At 41.5% G+C, this 20,987-nt stretch overlaps 2 protein-coding genes across 13 annotated transcripts in view; one reads left to right on the top strand and one right to left on the bottom strand.

The window, feature by feature from the left end:
• Positions 1-15,034, top strand: part of slc20a1b (solute carrier family 20 member 1b) — a 31,785-nt gene extending 16,751 nt beyond the window's left edge. The window contains exons 7-11 of the mRNA XM_062478729.1: positions 1,126-1,386; positions 1,589-2,165; positions 2,304-2,489; positions 2,657-2,741; positions 13,146-15,034. Of these exons, the coding sequence (XP_062334713.1) occupies positions 1,126-1,386; positions 1,589-2,165; positions 2,304-2,489; positions 2,657-2,741; positions 13,146-13,304 (1,268 nt within the window). The 3' untranslated portion in view covers positions 13,305-15,034. The remainder of the gene's footprint in view (positions 1-1,125; positions 1,387-1,588; positions 2,166-2,303; positions 2,490-2,656; positions 2,742-13,145) is intronic.
• Positions 15,035-15,218: 184 nt separating this feature from the next.
• Positions 15,219-18,536, bottom strand: LOC134034298 (uncharacterized). Of its 12 annotated transcripts, none has more exons than XM_062478750.1 (13): positions 18,390-18,536; positions 18,036-18,089; positions 17,813-17,842; positions 17,567-17,641; positions 17,404-17,436; positions 17,272-17,292; positions 17,120-17,155; positions 16,967-17,002; positions 16,712-16,750; positions 16,551-16,568; positions 16,243-16,275; positions 16,087-16,161; positions 15,219-15,381 (listed from the first exon to the last, which is right to left on the bottom strand). In XM_062478750.1, exons 1-12 carry the CDS (start codon positions 18,442-18,444, stop codon positions 16,133-16,135), a joined length of 459 nt encoding a protein of 152 aa, XP_062334734.1. In that variant the 5' UTR covers positions 18,445-18,536; the 3' UTR covers positions 15,219-15,381; positions 16,087-16,132. The 12 variants fall into 12 exon arrangements, with proteins under 12 accessions (XP_062334734.1, XP_062334733.1, XP_062334739.1 ...); XM_062478749.1 differs by having other exon boundaries at positions 16,129-16,161; XM_062478755.1 differs by lacking the exon at positions 16,551-16,568.
• Positions 18,537-20,987: the final 2,451 nt, after the last annotated feature.

Below are 20,987 nucleotides of genomic sequence, written 5' to 3'. Positions count from 1 at the left end.
GGTTTGACACCCCTGGTCTACAGCCACAATGATCCAGCAGACTGGGTCATCATAGTGATCCACTAATTCCCATTTACCTCAGTCACTAGAATAGCCCTGGTTGACTTAAGTTGATTGAGTTGGGGTTAACCACATTTCACAGGATGAAGGCTAAGGGTGACTCGGGCTGTCTTGTGAACTGATTTGGCCAACAATCTAAAATGACTTGCTAGTGCCTGAACGGATTCCTGGTCTAACAACTTTTGATCATGTAATCAGGCCAATGTTCTGGCTGACCAGCAAGCCATGATGTACTACTTTTACCCTTGTGTTATCTTCGGGTCTTTCTGACCCATCAGTCATTGTGACCCACTGTCGTATTGCGACAACTTTGCCGCATACAAAAACAAAGTGAAGCATTTTCTTTTAACCGTCGGGCTGTCTCAGACCCCCGACATCGCGAAGGTTAAAAGAAAATGCTTTTTATTTGTTTTTGTATTGGGTAAAGTTGTCGCAAAACAACGATGGTTCGTTGTGAACCTTCGGGTCATGTGACCCGAAGGCAGCACAAGGGTTAAAGAGTTTTATCAGAAAGTTTACAGTATCGTCTTCTGTTTGCAGCCTTAAACAGAAGGTTCTGAGGCGTGTCGTTATCAGTACACTGACGGGGCTTGAAATGAACTTTTTTACTTGGTGGCACTGGTGCTCCCAACGTAAACATTTTTTAGGAGCACCCACTTAAAGTCTGCATTAAAGTTTAGAACGTTAAGTTTAATTGTTTATGTAATGTTTGATAAAACGGTGGACCGGACACTATTAGCTCACAGCAGGCACATACTGTGCAGTAGGCTAATTAGCAAGTGTTTTTGTAAATACATTAATACAGGTTGCACCGTAATGATTATTTGCACTCTCAAATGAGGTCTCACAGACAATTTCGGGAGCATACCAAGCAAACCAAATTGGTTGCAAATTCAAGCCCAGACTGAGCTGAGACCAATGTGTAAATATTCTCCCCTACATACTTATCCTTTACCTTATCTTTTACCTAGTAGCAACTTGACTCATTATACCAGAAATGAGTCAACCCCCCCCCCCCCCCCCCCCCCCCAACAGACTTGACAACTTTTCCCCTCCACCCCGCAGGGGAAAACAAGTCTTCCAGCCCCTCGGAAAGCCCTCTAATGGAGAAGAGGGAGCTGAGGGAAGCCCACAGTCCTATTCTGAAACCTGTCCCTGAGGAAACCTCCACTCCCTCCTCACCGTCTGCTGCCACCGCCCAGACCTCCCCCATGCAGCCCCAGCCTCCCACAGAGGAGCCACGCAGGGTTACCTTTGACATCGGAGATTCTGACGACGGCGACAACAAGGACGGCACGGACACCGACAGCTGCAACACTAACGGTGGTGAGTGTGAGTCACTGGAATGGCTAGACTGTCTATGCTTGTGGTGAGCAGTATTGAACTGAATTATTCTTTTGAGTGCTCTTGGTCAGGCTTCCTCCTCCAGATGTAGTCCAAATAGTTTCACCGTCTCCCTCATTGCTAAGCAGCTTTTTGTTCTATTCCAGTCTATGTAGTCCATTAAATCTGGCTTGTTCATTAACAGTCCCTAAACAGGTCCAGTCCACTAACCAAGTCCAGTTTAACAATCAAGTCCAGTTCAGCAATGGGCCTGCCCATGTCCCTAGCAACGGTTACAGCCAGTATCACACGGTTCACAAGGACTCGGGACTCTACAAGGAGCTGCTCCACAAGCTGCACCTGGCCAAGGTCGGAGACTGCATGGGCGAGGGTGGCGACCGACCAATCAGACGCAACAACAGCTACACTTCCTATACCATGGCCATCATCGGCATGCATGGAGACTTTCGGCACAAGGAAGGTGAATTCCGTGCTAGCGAGGATGGGGACAAGGGCACGGGTGCTGGCCAGGAAAGGAAGCGCATCCGGATGGACAGCTACACAAGCTACTGCAACGCTGTGGCAGTGCACGGCACGCCCGATGGCCTGGGGGAGGGAGAGGTGACCCTGGAGATGTGCGAGGAGGACGCAGGGAGCAGTTGCAGTTCCCTGGAGGACGATGGGCTAGAGGCAGACAGGCCAGAAGTTTCCACGCTTTTCCAGTTCCTCCAGATCCTTACCGCCTGCTTTGGCTCCTTCGCCCATGGAGGCAACGATGTCAGGTTGGTACAGTAATAATACCTATAGCTATATTAAGGGTCTCTCACGTTGGATTTAGGTCAAATGCAGTTTGAAATATTGGCAGGCAGAAGTAGTGCCAGCATTTATCTGAACATGAAGGTAAGCATCTTCTCTTGCAGTAATGCCATTGGACCCTTGGTGGCGCTGTGGCTGGTGTACCAGAGTGGATCTGTGTATTCCAATGCCCCCACCCCTACCTGGCTGCTGCTGTATGGAGGTGTGGGCATCTGCACTGGTCTCTGGGTGTGGGGTCGCAGAGTGATCCAGACCATGGGCAAGGACCTCACCCCCATCACCCCCTCAAGGTACTAGCCAAACTGAATCCCTGGTATTCTTCCAGGAAAAAAAACCCACCACCCCGCCCTCACACAAACCACAACCTCCCAAGATGTGACTATCCTCAAAAGTAACACTTCTCCTCTCCTTCTCACACACACCAACATTTGACATGTCTGATTTAATTTTCCTCCAGTGGTTTCAGCATTGAACTGGCCTCAGCTCTGACTGTTGTGGTTGCTTCTAACATTGGTCTGCCTGTGTCCACCACCCACTGTAAGGTAAGCAACCCTTGGGCAGACATTGGGCCACAACCGAGACTGGAAGGAGGGGGGTGCTTGTTAGGGGTGTCAATTAATCTTAAAAGTTTAAAGGGGTCATTGACTGTTTTTTTTGGGTATTTCACACTGTTCCTTAAAGGACATATGGCAGGTTTATTTTTCCAACGAATTTGCGCTATTTGTTTGTTGGTAATAAACATTTAAACTGTTATTCATTGTATTTGATGTTGTTGGGTGTCACAAAACGGAATATAATACAAAAAATTAGCTACTTTTTGCAATGATTCTTCTTTCCCCCACAATGCATTGCATGATGTCACGTTGGGGAGACGACCGACCAAAGCCTGCTTAGAGACCATTGAAATAGATTAGAAATAAACACTAGGCTAGTACCAGAGAATGTCTAATATGGTCTCTGCTAGTACCATCAAAACGTGGGACATCTAATTGGGAGTCAGGTGGCTGAGCGGTTAGAGAGTCGGGCTAGTAATCTGAAGGTTACTGGTTCGATTCCTGGCTGTGCAAAATGACGTTGTGTCCTTGGGCGAGGCACTTCACCCTACTTGCCTCTGGGGGGAATGTTCCTGTACTTTACTGTAAGTCGCTTTGGATAAGAGCGTCTGCTAAATGAGTAAATGTAATCGGAAATGTGTTTACGTCTGGGAAAATATTTAATTAGGGATGATCTTGGGGTGATTTTACAGGTGGGACTTGTAAGTTGGCCCATAGCTAGCCCATAGCTAGCATGATGTCTTCTATTTCTAGATAAGTTCACCGGTAGTACTAGTCTACTTATCTGAACTACAGCTAACAACATGATTGTCCGGGACAAGTGGATTTTTTTTGTAGGGCAAGTGGAAGAGAAATGTACTTGCCCCACTGGAAAAGTTTAAACTCAAACAAAATAAAATGCCATGTTACTTGCACTGGCCAGCTTGCAAATACTGAGGATAGCCTACCGAAGTTGAGTTAGCCAATGTCGTTAGCAATGCTAGCTAACGTTAGTTTGCTAGCTGTATATAACATTTCACTGGGTCTTGCAGCTGTTATTATGAAATGTTATGTTTTACTAACCATTTGCCTACTTTAGCAAGTCACAGTATTTCCAAGCCCTGATAGTGTAACTGAGAAGACGCGGTAAATAATTCCTCTTCAAGTAATAAGCCCCCATTCAAGTGTTGAGCATTAAATTAGCTGCACGGTCTGTAGAGATATTGGGACGAAGCTGCAATACAGTACATAACAAAGTGTTTCATTCTGCAGAAATTGTGTAAATGTTTAATGTAACAAATAACATTTGTTACAAATGTTATCATTTGTATAATATTACAGCTCATCTTCGTTGGTCAAAGGCACAATCTTTACCCGGACGTGACTTTTGTGCATGGAAAAGTGAAACATAAATGTCGGCTACTTGTCAAAAGGACAAGTGCCTCAAAAAGTTAATGTCAAGCCCTGAATGATCACTCACTAGATATAAAGAAACCGTTGACTTTCAGTCGGTGCTATTCACTGACAGTAAAAAATAAATAATTGTATATGTGCACTGCTGTTCGTAGACTAGCTCCAGAGCTCTTTGCTGCGTTGTTAAATGATAGCAACTCACCAGGACACTTCACCAACTCTCCACTCATTCTCCTCGGACCATCCATTTAATTGGCTTTGACGGCCATCAGGTCTCGGCAATTCCTCATTTGCCTTCTCATGTATAGTTGGTTCAAAATTATACCGCTGCGGGCCATCGTACACATTAGTGGTTTTTGCCACCTCTTCTTCATCCCAGTCAGTCACCATAGTTCTAGTACTAGGCTGAACTCTCCTCCACGACTCCCCAACGTGGCATCGCCGAATTGCGCTAATATGGTAATGCCAACACCAAAAACGACAAAAACTGGTCTTTAGCACCATTTGGAGATATTTTAAATGATATCTTGAGCGCTTCATGTACCCATTAATCAACAGTAGTGTTTAACCTGCCATATGGCCTTTAAGGTCTCCGAATAGGGTATGTAACATTGGTTGGGCTGAAAACGGCCCGGGTGCTGTTCTATGCCCCCTGGTGCTTCCTGTGAAATTGTCCCAGGAAAAAACGCTAGGTTTTATCCTTTTATGGAATTCTCATGAATATATAGAGGAGCTGCGCGCTGATTGGTTGGTTTTCAACGACTGAAGCTACGGAGCAAAAATGCAACACGGCCAACACCACTCACTGAAACATAGAAGGTGGAGACTTGAAATAAAAACTTGCAAATAAATCTATTGTGTCTACGCAACACTGTTTTCAACATATTGACTAGATATCATTTGAAATGATAACGTTTGTTGTTTCCACTTCTGTTGTCGAAGAAAACGGGATCGACCTTAAGTGGGTAACGTTACAGTTCAGAAACCAAACTATATCGTGATTCAACTCAGCTTCAGTTAGCTAAATATCTTGCTGAAAAATAACCTGACAAAGATCTGGACAAACATGCATCGTGAATTGTAGATTTACATGACAACACGGGGCATTTATTTGAATGACACACAGTCAAGAACATGAAATAACGCGTTAGCCCCATTGCCAATAAACGAGGCAAAATCACACATTCTACCTATGCTCTTGCGTTAGTTTTACTAGTTTACATGCCTACAGTCTAGGGGCCTCATGTATAAAACGTGAATAAACGCTGCACCAAAAATGAAAGTTATTTAATCAACGCCGCAGCGTTTATTCGAAGAAATACGGTGACTGTGAGATCGAGGTTCTCAGGACAACAGAGGTGGAGGTGAGAAAATGTGTCCTGTTTGTCGGCCTGTCATCAGGTATTAGCGACAAAAGAAAGTCGGCGGAGTGGAAAACTGTCACTATTTGCGCCCTTTCTTGTTTTTAACCTGTAGCACTTTGAGATTTAGCTAAATGTAAAGTGCATTACAAATAAAATCATTATTATTATTATTATTATTATAGGGCCATAAATGATGTGGGTTCAGAGAACCGGACCATGGCAGAAATTAAGAATAAATGGTCCGATGTAAAACTTTAAATGAAGAAACGAGTGGTGGCGCATCGTAACAGCATGGCAGCTATAGGGTTAGCGTGACATGCATTTCCTGAGTGATTTTGTCGTTCTTTTGACACCCTCAAGTTTAACATGTTATTAAGTGGTGGCGGATTAAACAGAAGGCTATACAGCATTTCCTGTTTTGGGTTTTGGCATTTTGATGTGATCTTCCACATTATTGATCAAACTTATTTTTATGTTTTTTGAATAGTCAACGTCATAAACGTAGTAGTGGAAACTTTATTTTGTAATGTTTGGTGAGTTTCGGCACTTCAGTTAGAATTCGCCACGTTACAGAGCCAGACAAGACTTTGTGGACGGTCCGCACATTCTTATGAGGGGCCGTGAGGGACATTATTCAGAATACCCTCTCACACACACAACTGAAAAGCTCTCACACACACTACTGAAATGCTCTCACACACACTACTGAAAAGCTATACGCTCACAAACACTACTGAAAAGCTCTCACAAACACTACTGAAAAGCTCTCACACACACTACTGAAAAGCTCTCATACACACGTATGAAAAGCTCTCACACACACTACTGAAAAGCTATACGCTCACACACACTACTGAAAAGCTCTCACAAACACTACTGAAATGCTCTCACACACACTACTGAAAAGCTCTCACACACACATATGAAAAACTCTCATACACACATGAAAATTTCAGTTGAAACGGAAGGTATTTCAGTTGAAACGTAAGGTGCCTCAGATGAAACGTAAGGTGCACAAGGATGTAAGCTCAACCATGTGCTCAACAGCCTTCAAGCAATTTAGCCGAAGCAACAGCGTTACTCAACATATTGGCCTCAGCAGAGACAATCAGAACGTTGTCTAACGCATGGGACACACCGGCTGCGAAGCGCCTGGAAGCACCGCGCAGCGCCACGATTGGCTACGATCAGCTACGACTGAGCAAAAGCTGTTCACTCCAGTGCGCATTTCTCCGCGCCGGTCACCAAGCTTTTCAGCTACTCTGAGCTTTCCTTTACGCTGACATGGTACTTAAACATGGCATTGGCTATATCCCAGCATTGATCCTTATCTAGCCTACGTTGTCCTTGTAAAATTGTTGCTGGGGGTCATACGACTACCTATGCTTTTCAACTTCGAGAATTAATTTGATGTCGTCCATCTCCTTGAATTTCTCGCTGATTTTAGAAATCGACTTGGGGGTTCTCTCTCGGTAGGCTGTGTCTGAACGCGTGACAACTCGTTTCTCTCAAATAAACAAAACAACTACGGGCATGTCAGCTCAACAGATCAATCCGTTTATTTTCATTCGTTTTCATCAGGGTAACCACATGTAAATGCTGTTCGTTACCAACATTGTGTAGTTAAGTTTAATATAAGGTGAATATTGGTAAAGTAGTTGGGGTACGTAGATCTCCAAAGTAATATAAAAAAATATATATAAAGTCTACAACTTTACAAATGTTCACCTTATTCTACAATTAATGTATGGCGGCTATGCTGTATTGGGGCCAACCTGGATGGCCAGTCAAGATTGTTGGGGGTATCAAATTGGTCACATCACTGGATCCCTGTCTGGCCTCATGTTCATAAAGCAAGTTGCGAAAGCATCTATACAATGATCCTAGTAGATTACTCACATCACTATCAGCATGATCATATCTGGACACAGCAAGAAATGCAGATTGAGTTGTGTATGATCACCAAGCTCTCTAAAGCATCTCCTGACCGAAATTGTTGGACTCCTCACTTTGCAATGACTCAATGCATTGCAGAGCACTAGTAAAACAACTTACAATATCCTCTTCATTGCCTCTCACCTCAAAAAATAAAGTTTGGACGTGAAAAACAAACAGGATCAGGTGAACATGCATTGTGGTTGAAGTACTACTTCAAATCCAGTAAAAGCACTTGCACTTCCTGTCATGTACTGAATGTCATTACTAGGCTACCGTGGTTGTCAGGAAGTAGTATTGTGTAGGGCGGCAAATAAAGTGGCTGGCGCCAGGTGCAACACCAAGGAATCTCTGGTCATGGTTTCAGAAGACTGTTAAATACAACCATTACACTTCCTAAGTGTGTACTTCCTCGTATTCACCACTGAATTGTTATATTCCACAATATTTTGCAAGAGCATTTCAGTTGTGTATATGAGCACATTTCAGTAGTGTGTGTGTGAGAGCATTTCAGTAGTGTGTGAGAGCATTTCAGGTGTGTGTGTGTGCATTTCAGTCGTGTGTGTGTGTGTGCATTTCAGTCGTGTGTGTGTGTGTGTGTGAGCATTTCAGTCGTGTGTGTGTGAGCATTTCAGTCGTGTGTGTGTGTGTGTGTGTGAGCATTTCAGTCGTGTGTGTGTGTGTGAGCATTTCAGTCGTGTGTGTGTGTGTGTGAGAGCATTTCAGTCGTGTGTGAGAGGGTATTCTGAATAATGTCCCTCACGGCCCCTCATACGTTCTCGTGTCTGCTCAAAACTTTCCGTGACGGCCCGCACATTCTCACGTCAAGTACATCTTTATACATCACAAAGTGTGCGTGAAAACCAGCGTACGCAAGCTTTTTGTGCGTACGCAGCGTTTATACATGAGGCCCTATGTGTTTTCGCTATCTAGCTGTTCTTGCATTCCTTGCAAATCAGCGTTAATAAAAAGCAGATGAGCTAGAGTCTAGCAAACATTGACTAGACGGGCATGGCTGATTATCTAGACCGTAGCTAGAAGATCCCTGTGCATTTCGACCATCAATTACACATTTGCTCGAACCATTTCACCAAGGACGGTTTTGAAAACCTGGGACAATGGAAAGCAGGATTTGCTATGAAGCTGTTGCTGAAAAGAGGTGCTGTTCCGACCTTATGTTCATCACAACCGCAAGCTGTAGTATGATTTTGTCGTTAACAGTTATTAACAATGCTAACGTATCCTGTATCTAGCACCTTCTCCAGTTTTTTCAAATATATAATCTAGACAGGCGTTAGCAATAGGCTAGACTGCTATTCGTTTTCTGGCAATTTTTTCAGAAGCTTCCCTTCTAATGCCGACTACAGCTAGTCTAGCTAGTCATTTGCCAAGTAAGGTATGTTGATGTGTTTTGAAATGTATTTAGCATTCTACCTATGCTAGATGCAGGAGACGTTAGCATTGCTAATAGGCTAACTGTTAACGACAAAATCATACTTAGAACTTGCTTTTTTGATGAGCATACGGTTGGAACAGCACCTCTTTTCAGCTATAGCGGCTTAGCAATCCTTCTTTAAATTGTCCAAGGTTTTCATTCAAAACTGTCTTTGGTGAAACGGTTCGAGCAAATGAATAAATGTGTCGAACTTCACAGGGATCTTCTCATAGAAAAACATCAGCCATGCCCGTCGAGTGTCTGGTTCCTTGGGAATCATAGGCGGAAATCCCAGGGGGGACATGACCCCCCCCATCCTGCGATTTGTCCCCCCCAATAAATCACTGTAAACATAAGGAAATTTAAATAATATTAATAATATACATTTAACATATTCAGGGTTCCCGCGGGGTCTTAAGTCATAAAAAGTCTAAAATTCGGAACTTTAAATTTAAGGCCTTAAAGATCCTGTAAAGTGGACCTGGAAACGAGTTTTAAGTTCGCCACACCACAAAATAATGTGTTATTAACTACCCATCCAAATTCGAATGAAAAAATAACACCAAGTATGTTAAATTAGGCTTTGAAATCGTGAAAAAATCACCAGTCTTCTCTGCTTGAGACTGGGGGGGCGTGTCGCCTGAAGGAGCTGAAGCTCCGCCCCTCGCTGCCTAGTGCCTACCTCCGACCCAGATAATGGACGCTATGTCAAGCCGAACAAAACCGTATAGAATTAGAATTTATTTGTTCAATGAGAGAAACATACAGATGCATATAAATGAAATGTTCCCCTGAGCTGTAACAGTAAAAATGGACACCAGAGACAGCAGACAGTGAGCTCTCCAACTAGGCTACTTCTAACACATTAGCTACCATATCACCAAAATACCATCATTCTACACCGAGTAGCCTAATATCAATTTAGCGGTTTGCACTAACTCATAGCAGAGATACCTCTGGAAGTTATCTAGTATAATTATAACAAGCACACAGAACTGAGTGATGAACTGCTGGCGGCGGTGGATGGTCCAGGTGCGACCGGAGGATGAACGGCCGGAGGGGCGATGCTCGGTACGGCTCCGCGCTGCAAGAGAAGCCGTGTGTTGGTGAACCCTGTCTGTCTCTGGTCCATGTTAAAACTGTCCGCCGTGAAATGGTCAGTGCAGAGGCGGCTGTTGGAGTTTATCCAAAGCTTTCCATGAGCGTGGCTCTTCACAAAATCTATCCACCTATTTTTCCTTTCATTATCAATAGGGAACTTAAATGGCGTTGCAGCGCAGCTGGATTTCTTGCATCCAGGGAAGATGCAGTTGTGGGTGGTGGGAGACATCCTGAAGCTAGCTAGCTTAGCTGATGTAGGCTACAATAACACTACAGCAGGAGGAGCCATTCAGTGATCTGGCGTAGATAGGGCATTTTTTGGCTCCGCCCATTAAAACCTGATCTGAAAACGGAAGAGAAACTGTTCTTCGGTTTAACTCCACATTTCAGTGTGACAAAGTCTTAGCGCTTTGCACATGCTTTCAGGAACTCATTTCACACATATATAATGTACTTAGAAGCAAAACATGGAATTTACTTTACAGGATCTTTAAAACGGCCAGATTTTCATCAGAGGTCTTAAATTTCATTTAGTCATTTTCCTGAACCGCTGGCCGCAGAAATTTATGACAAAGTAGCAAAAACGTATTGAGTCGCAGCCTTCAAAGCGGAGCTCTACAAACGAAACCAGCAGAACGCTGCCCTCAGAACGTTGGTTCGGTGTGTTGTAGTTCTTTCTGGGGGATATTGGTGTTGGTATGTACACGGTGATAAAACTACAAATCCTGTTATAAATGCAAAACCTGCCCGCGAAATACATCTGCGCTTCCTCAGTTTGTTAAAGTTCGGCTACGTGTGGAAAATGGGAAAGTGTAGTTTCAACGAGACATGGCTAGATCACAGCGATTTCTGCTGTTGGTTACAAGCTGTACCCAGCTCCAGGTACAAGGCTCACTGCAAAGTTTGCCCCAAAAATATTAAATTACTAATGTGATTGTTTTATCTGTAAATTAAATTATGCTTTTTCAATGACTGAATTCATTGAAACAAATTTTTTTGATTTGAATATTTTTTGGGGTAATGTGTTGTGCAGGTCTTAAATTTCAATCTTTATGGTCTTAAAATGTCTTAAAAAGGTCTTAAATTTGACTTACTGAAACCTGCAAGAACCCTGCATATTACAATGTAGGCTATGTGTTACAACAGTAATTTTGGTGTCCCCCTCAGGAATTGCTCTTGAGAAAATGTCATATAATTGTCCCCCCCAAAATTGATAGATTTTCGCCACTGTTGGGAATATTATGAAAAGTGTCAGCATTCCCAGTACAGCCTGGAACACTGCATTTACGATGGTCCATTTTCAATATACTTAACCCTTGTGTTATCTTCGGGTCATTCTGACCCATCAGTCATTGTGACCCACCGTCGTATTGCGACAGATTTACCGCATACAAAGACAAAGTGAAGCATTTTCTTTTAACAGCTAGGCTGTCTCAGACCCCCACATTGCAAAGGTTAAAAGAAAATTATTTTAATTTGTTTTTGTATTGGGTAAAATTGGGTAAACACAACGATGGTTCGTTATGAACCTTTGGGTCATGTGACCCGAAGGAAGCACGAGGGTTAAAAACTTTCAAACTTTCTCCTTTGTTGTTCGCCTGGAAGTACACAGGGCACAGCTAAACTCGTGTCTGAGATCCTGGGCCAGAACTCCAGAGGGCTGGTCTGTATGCATGGCTCGAAATTCACTTTTTGGCTTACCAGCCATTTTGGCTGGTAGATGAAAAGTTACCAGCCAATAATATTTTTTTACCGGCCAAAATTAAACATGGCATTTCAGACGTACTCTGAAATTGTTTGACATAAACAACCTTTACCTATGATTTTAATATAATTGTAAATCACTATCAGAATGGATTAAACAAAATCAAACAATTTTACTTTTTGAAATAATTTATTAATTCAGGGGGTTCCAGGGGCCTACTACTCTTGTCGATCAGGTCATCATATATCTCTGGCCACTGGATTTCAGGGCTTGACATTAACTTTTTGAACACGTACCTTTACGTTTCATTTGTCCATGCACAAAAGTCACTTGACCCCGATACCTTTAAATAGCCTGACCAAGTGATCGGGCAAAACTAGCCTGGCTAACGGAGGTCGCTTTCTCAAGCAAATGACGAATTAAACAGGCTCGGTTAAAGAAATCCGAGATGCTGGCTATCTTCAGCAGGCTTGTATCTACAAAAGGCAGCCTCCCTGACATTTTATAGTGTAGAATGGAGTGAAATGCAACATTGTGCACACTGCCAGTGAGCGACCCGAGTCTGACTGAGGCTAACAACGTCAAAACAGTAACAGGGACGCAGTCTCACTCAGATTGCCAGTTTTACACAAATCACTAAAATAATCGGACCAGCTGGCTGAAAGCAGAATTCCCATATCTCTTGAAAGCTGCCCTGTTCAACTTTTTAGGTGTAGAATTGACTGTAAAACTGTAAAATTATAAACTTTGTGACATGACGTGAAGACACGGCTGCCGCCTAATGCGGTCTACCGGGCGACATTCTCACTCAAATTTCAAGACTTTCGTGACCCAAAACAAAATTCTGATGTGACAGATCAATGGGGAATTCTTTCTCTCTTAAATGCTGTCATCCTCAACCTTTTTGTCTTTTTAAATCTAACTATTTGTATTATCCGTGTAATTCTCTAGCTGTTATAAAGGCTATCTTCCCAGTTTTCTGCCACCTAGATGCACGCACAACTGTTCGTGTTGGCGTTGCAAGCTTTTTTTTAACCATGACGGGCGCGGAAGTCGGGAGCTGTACTCTGCAATTTCACTCGCCAAATGGCGGAGCATCGGACACAATTTAGTCGCCAGCCCAAAAATCTACACACCATTGGCGCTTCGCGGGTGCCAATTTCGAGCCCTGTCTGTATGTAAATGTTGGGGTGTGACAAAGGTGATGCTATATTTGTGAAGTCACAAATGCAGCTTTTTCAAAACCGATCGTTTTACAGCTGCAGTTTCAAGTTGTGAGATTTAGATAGGAAAGAGCTGTCAATGGACTTTGAGGTTCACTGTGTGTCCATTTTACCCACCGAACTGTCGTTATTCAACTATGACAAGATCAAATCGGTTTTGCAATCAATGACCCCTCTAAGGGGTTTAATTTGAGGTGAATGTTGCCAGTCAGCTGTCCTTGGTGTGTTTGTTTTCAGGTGGGCTCGGTGGTGGCAGTTGGCTGGCTCCGCTCTAAGAAGGCAGTGGACTGGCGTTTATTCCGGAACATCTTCATGGCCTGGTTTGTGACCGTGCCCATCTCCGGTCTGATCAGCGCTGGCATCATGGCCATCTTCACCTACGGCATCCTGACATGAGGCTGCAGGCCGCCCCTACAACGGGGAAAAGAGTATGTCTAGGCACAAAAGAGGAGGGAGGGCGAAGGAGAGGCAAACTGAAGAGTGGATTATTAACTGTCTTCCAAGCCAACACACCAGAAGAAAAAGGAAAAAAGAATGTTTAAAAAGGTCGGGGTTGAAAGGTGTTGTGATATCGGCTTATGGTTTTTGGCTGCATCATTCCCAACCATAAATTGACGGTTGTACCATTTGCATCAGATCTCTTCCAAAATGAGCAATTGTTTTCCTTTATTTTTTTGTGCTTCTGATCCTGTACATAGCCAAACTTAAATGTACTCAACTAAATGTTGTTGTTTTGCTGACATAACCTTTTATGTGTAATTATGTACATGCAATCATCTCTTTAGTGTTTAGTTTTTTTTGTTCTTATTTTACAATTTAGGAAAACAAAAGAACAAGTAAAATGCAGTATTAGCGTTTGTTACAGATGAATTTGTCCAGTCATAAATTACATGCTGAAATTAACCTAGAACAGGCAGTATTTTGTGTGTGGCCATTGTTAAGAGAATGTGGGGGTTTTGTCACTAATCAACTCATTAGTGGTATTGCTCTATTAACCTTGTACCCCCCCTCCCCCCCTTCTATGTACAGGAAGGCATTGTTTCTCATGTAATTTCCAGATGGAATTGAGTTGGAGGTTTAACGATCGGACAATATAGACTGGACTAATCATCTTGTCCTCCACTCAACTACTCTTGTGCTTACTGTTCTAATGATCAACTTTTTGTTTAGTTTTTTTTCTTGATTTACTACTTAAGTTGATGAATTTAGTTGTATTTATTTCCAAGTTAAAATGGCAGTTTACTACACACCCTAATTTAATGAAAAGATGGGTTCGGAAAGGCTAACGCCTGTCCATACTGTGTTGTTGCTGTAAGATGTTAAGGCATTGCTGGTGTTACTAAGGAACTTACCTCAACAGTTGAGCTCCCATAAATAATTGGAACATTTCTTTTTATTTATTTATATGGAAATCACAAAAATGGTTTGAGAACTTGGTTAAGGGGGGATCATTGTTAGTAAGTTGATGCCTTTGTGTACCTCTTTCATATCTCATCAGAATCTTAAAACGCACACTCTAGATAATTGAAAGAACATACTTTTTTTTATGTAAAGTAAATTATCAAATTTTAGCTGGAGAATGTGTTGGCTAATGCAAAAAGACAAACACTTAAGACCTTCAAAAAAGTTTCCTGTTAAACTTGATTGCTTCATACTATATTTTATAATGCGTTTTTATTCTGCAGAAGTTGTAAAAGCTACTTAATTTCCTTGGAATCTCGCTCTGTGGAATGTACACAATTGCATAGATATGGATGCTTTTACCAATCCCACCCACCGACCGTCAGTAGTTGTATATCTGTTTTGATAAGGTTGTAGTGAACAAGGCAGTGATAGCCTAACCTTGTATTTTGGACCAGTGTGGTGTAGAGTAGACTACTGAGATGATCGGTTGGAATTCGGGGGGGGTGGCGATATTCATACATCGCTACTGTCAAGCAACCCAGAGTGAGAACTGGGGCTGCAGTACTACGCCTATATAGATGCTGGTAGTTGCCTTAATACATTTCCCTTAGGTACCAAAGATAAGACTTGGAGGTTTGTTATGCACAGACTGCGCACATATGCTCTTTAGTCTGCACTTAGTCTGGATGTGGGAAGGGAACAATAAATACAAATTGAAACTATTTAGTCTGTCTTTTAGTTATGTTTTTCTGAATGGAAGGGTTTTGCTTTAGCAGGCAACATGATCGTGTGTAAATAAAGTACAATATTTTATAGTGTCCTCAAATAAAAAGGACAAGAACTTCACATATTTTTCCAATCTTTGTAGATTAATTATGGATTAACACAACAGCCACATATTGGGTAGTCAGATTTCCTCTTTATTTACAGTAAACTTCTGCTGTCTTGTCTGAATCACACCATGCACAGTAGCCTACTGCCAAAGAGTAGTCTTTGGTACTGCGACAATGGGGTTTGTAAGCTCCGCCTCAGCCCGTCACATGTCCTGCACCGTATCACTCCAGAACCGCTGTGACGCAGGGCAATAACAAACAAAAAAACATTAGCCTACATCAGGTATTCAGTTTCCCCAGAACTCAACACAATTTAGGCTCGTATTTTTCCATGCTGCTCATAGCAACACTTCTGAGGCATCGTCGTACCTCATTCATGCTTTAAATGCCACTAAACAAAGCAGGGACATGAAGACAAGTTTCATGGTAAATAGTCAGGAGACAGGCTACAATTCTATGATTAATGTGCTGTACACTACAATCTTTTACGTATGTTGGTGTCAAATTATGGACACTAAAGACGTCCGTGCTAGTGTAGCCTACTAGTTTGTCCAAACTATTCCATCTATCCTTTGACGCAAAGGGATGTTTAAAATGAACAGTGCATTCTGTGTCCAAATATAACTTGGACACAGAGCAGATGATGCAGTAGGCCTAGTCTATAAATCACACTCAATGAGCAGCTGGGGACAGTAGTCTTTAGGTGCCCTTGTTTTCTGGCCTATATAGGCTACAGCAAAAAAGAGAGCTAACATGAGTAGCCTATAAATAAGAACATGGCATCCACTGTCCACACCCCCAAATCATCAAACTAGGGACACACAACAACACCGAGATGTGAAGATGTTAGTTTAAAACAATATTTTTTGCCACAAGTGAAGTTGTTTGTTTATTGTGTTAAATTCCGGTGATGTAGTTAATGAATGGGACAAAATACACACACTTTAACACACAGTATTATCTCTTTTAAAAAGAGATATCACCTTCTTATTTTGACTTGTCCTCAATGAGCTCATCTGTTGGGAAGGATATTTATAGTTAGTAAGACTGGTCGGTGGTTAAAGCTATGTCCAGTCAGTGGTTAGCTTCTGTCTTACCTAAATTGCTTATCTCCTCTGTCTCATTGTGTTCTAGAAGGGAACAGAGTAAATCATTCTTATTTGGTGGCAGCATTGTACAGCATTGTAACTTGATTTTAATTTATTTACTGATTTAAGTTATTGAGGATTGCTATTGATGATGCTTAGGTAAATGCGTTCCCATTACAATATTTATTAAAATCGAAATGTAAATATTTCAATGGGAACGCATAGACACATTCTAGGTGGATGCAAATACATTTATTTAAAATGTGTGTGTTTGTCTGAAAGAGGGGGAGATTTGTGTGGGATAAATGTCAGTTTACCTTGCGTTTGCTTGAGTTCTGTGCAAAACCAAACATTATACATATTAATAGTATTACAAGTATGCATTGATGAGGAAGCAACTATTTTGTGTTTCCCCCCATATTCTATATTAGATACACTATGAATAAAGAAAATGAAAAGTTTTAAACACTTGGCTCACCATCAGTGCTTTCAATAGACTCAAATTCAGACTCAGATTCTGTTAGATCAGAAAATATTCCACAGATCACATACCTCTGAATTAATATTATTTGCATTTCCTATATCTAGCCTATTAAACATTAGCTCTCATTTAGAACAGGGCTCTTTCTTTAAATCTGCATTCACAAGGTACTAATTGTCAATGCACTCAAGATACTTTATCGCCATCTCAAGGTGTGTTCTGGAAATGTTTATGAACACAACTTTGCCCTACCCTCATGGCCTGTATCCACGTTTTCATTGCCATCATCTGGTGAATGATGTAAATAAATGTATAATGTTGATTTAAAGCATAGCATTTTTAGCACATATAATATTCACATGCGGTGAACAGGGACCAATGTTTTTTCATTATGTTTTACATTACCTTTCTCTTCATCCTTTGTTTCAACTATTTCCTCAGCTGGAAAAAACAAGTTATATGAGAAATAGAGATTTATAAATAATTGCTTACTGCCTAAATTACTATAATCTTAAGAAATCATCAGACCAATTTAGTTACCACAGATAAAAAATTACCATTTTCATCTTGACCAGCCTCTATAGTTAAAAAAAAGAAAAGTCTTATCAACCTTATAAGTCATTTACAAGAAATAGTTTATGACTTCTCTAATACTTAATATTCTAATCGTAATATTAGAATGTCCTCACCCAAGAAGCGTCGATTCTCCATGTAGCTTTTTTCTGGGGATAGAACAACATAATTGCACAATAGTTGATTAACTTTAACGAAAGAAGACACCATGACACCTCAGGCCTGGAGTTCAAGGCATGTTGCCTTAGCTATCAGTCCACAGCCTGTCCCTGGCCTCACCATTCTGAACTTCCTTCAATTCAGCTGGCTCCAACTCAGCTGCCTCCATCTGAGCTGCCTCAAACTCCATCTGATCTAAGATCAAAAGTCAAGAGAGGTGTTTATCAGTGCAAACATAAGTACATTGACCAATTACAACTGACGTTGTAATTTTACAACAAGGGGTCTTAAACTTATGAAAAAGCCTTCAATTATTGAAGTCAGTAAACGATTAGAAATTGGAAGAAGTTTTAAATATACATCTACCTCTCTTTTGCAGTTCAGTTAGTTCGCCCACTGGAAAAACATTCATGAAATTATTGATCATTATCTTAACCATAACCTCATCATCACCACATCCTTACTATCCTCTTCTCATCACCATCCTCATCTTTTTCCCTCCTCGTTATCATCTCCACTGACATCATCCTGTCATCATCATTCTTTTCCTCCTCCTTCACCTCATCATCATCCTTCCCACAACTCTTACCTTCCTCACCATTGATTTCCTCTCTCTCTGCAGACTGGAGTGATGCAGTGAGTGCTGGAGATATAAAAATATATATATAACACAAAAATCCAAATGGACATCATGCTCAAAATAAAACAATATATGCACATTTGTAACAAACAAAGCAAAGGCCCAAAGCAGTTTGAACTTGAAGCAACCACAAACATTATTTTTTAAATGTAACTAGGTAAGTTACACCCCAAAACTAACAAACCATCTCAGCCAAGTCAGTAGTGTTAGGATTAGAGTTTAAGCTTTATAGAAGTACAGAAGAACAATCAACAAAGTTCTTATCAGGGAAATTTGGGTGTGCATGTCACACTATTCTCTTACCAGTTTGCAATGCTGCTGTAGCCAAGCACAGAAATAAGGGCACTGCAAATCTCATTTTAGCTCTGTAGTAGGTCTCTGAAAGTGTAAGCAATGTGTCAGTCCAAAACTGTGTGTTTTGTGTCTTTCAGGCAGACGGGCCTTTTATACATTCATTATCATCACATGTTTTGCATTGACTGGCGGCTGTGGTACCATTGTCCCTCCCTACCTGTTGGGCAGCTGGGTGGCACATCGCTGGCAACACACAGATGCCTCATTATCCAGCCCATCAATGCCATCCATTGTTGTCAGATGCCCCCCATTATTTAGGGTGCTGGTTGGTGTTTGGGAAAGAGGACAGCTATCTGGAAGGCTGTCAATGCTGTTGAAAGCAATACTTATTCCTTTTAGGGATTAAAATGATAGTACAATTATCTGCAGTAACTGTCTTGTTAACTATTGTCTCTCAGACAATACTTATTTTGTGGAAGTGGCACTGATGTCATTTTTGGTCATCAAAAGGTACACAATGGTTCCAGTTTAGTTTGGTAATGATGAGAAACGAGCAAGATCTCCCAATTTAGACAAAAATAACGACCAGCTACCTTGTCACTCATGTATCATTGCTACCTTGACATCTGGGCTTACATTTCCTTATGGGACCTATGTCCCAGGGTATCTTGCTCTAATCTACACAAAGGCAAATGTTGCCATGATATCATTTTTATGGTTTGTCAAAGAGCAACAGACCAGTGAAGTATTTTTTAGTGCATGCTGTTGGAACGGGAATTGCTATGCGTTCGACAACTATACATCACACACACAGTCAAACAGGTGTCGCAGCTAGGAGACCTGGACCTGGGCCTCTCCATGTTCACCTGGGGCCTCCCCTCTGGCAGAAGGCTGCGGTCCATCAGGACCAAAACCTCACGCCATAAGAACAGTTTCTTTCCATCTGCTACTGGCCTCTCCAACAAGGCCAAGGACTCCCATTGACATTCATTCACTTATTTAACTATAAGTCCATCTAATGGCAATTCAGTATGCATGAGCCACTTTATCTCAGTATCCGACTGCACTATGTTGACCATTCACGCTGCTCATTATTCTTATTTTTATATATATTTTATTTTATATTTAAATTGTTGTATTCTTAGATTGTTTAGTTCTTAGAAATAGTTAAACTTTTGTACTTTTACTTAATTTAAGATCTGTATATGTTTAGTGTTTTGCACCTCCCTGCCACAGTAAATTCCGTGTTTGTATAACATACATGGCGAATAAACCGAATTCTGATGTATAAACGTTGCGTATGCACAAAAAGCTTGCGTACGCGGTTTTTCACGCACCCGGTGTGATGTATACAAATTTACGAAAACGAAAAGGCGCAACTTCTCAGACACTGACATTGAAATACTTGTAGGGGAGGTGGAGGAGCGGCCTATTTGGGATCACCAATAAATAAAAAAGCAATGCGAGGTAACAATTTGAAAACAAAAGCGTATCCGAAAACACACGTTTCTTCATTCCGGTTTTGTTATGAACAGTAAAGTTTGGACTGAAAACGAGGACGTAGTATAGCAATTGCACGGGAGCTTAACGTCTGTATTTCCAGTTTTTGACATACGATGATATATGCGCAGTATTAAAGTAATATATTTAGTTATAGGCTACACTGTGTTTTGCAGTAAGGTAGGATATGTGATGTTATCCTGTATTCCATGCAGTCGGGGCATCTCTCCCTCCTGCACTCCCGTAGTGGACAATCTGATGGTGAGACAGCGCTGTATTTTGATTTAAAATTTGAGTTGGATTGTACAAGGTGTTAATGGAACAATTATCACTCAGTACAAGTGCAAATAACACTGCTGGATGTAATCTTCATGATAATGATAAGATGGAGTGAAAAAAACGAGTGTGAGGAAAACAAAATATATAAATATTACGAGTAATCGTTCTTCCCACATTTACTTTCTGCAGTCTGACTACAGTACGGTCATCTTCGTCGCCAATTCCCACTGTCTCCAAAATGTGCGTAGGCCTACGGATGGGTCAGAGTTTACGTGGAGGACCGCACATTCTCGCGTCAAGTTAGTTTTTTATAAATCACCTTTGCGTGGGAAGTGGCGTACGCACATTTTCAGCGCCGTTTTGTGCGTATGCAATGTTTATAAATGAGACCCCCGGGGTGTATTCTAGAAAGCGGGTTTAATAAACTGTAAGCCTAACCCTGAATAATGAGTTGATTTACACTAAAATGGGAAACTCTGACTTTTCGGTTCCAGAACATCTTATTTGAATTACTTAACCCTTGTGCTGCCTTCGGGTCACATGACCCAAAGGTTCATAATGAACCATAGGCATAGGCCTATTTTGCTTAGGACTATGAGCTCTTGATTGTAGCCTACGTCACCTTGGTTTTTATTATAAAATGCCATCTTTTTGTACGTGACAACTTGGCCCTACAACGTGGTCTGTAGGGCCACCTATAATCTGGTCAGGTGTTTGCATTCCAAAAAAAGGTTGTGTCATTGATACGAGATGCAGCAGAGATCAGTGTAAAACGTGAAAACAGAGAAATGCTAGATATTTGATAGATATTTTACCTTCTCAATCGAC

This window comes from Osmerus eperlanus, chromosome 14 (assembly GCF_963692335.1).
Source record: "Osmerus eperlanus chromosome 14, fOsmEpe2.1, whole genome shotgun sequence".
Classification (NCBI taxonomy): Eukaryota; Metazoa; Chordata; class Actinopteri; order Osmeriformes; family Osmeridae; genus Osmerus; species Osmerus eperlanus.
Note: the sequence above shows the minus strand (reverse complement) of the source record. Positions and strands in the feature narration are given on the sequence as shown.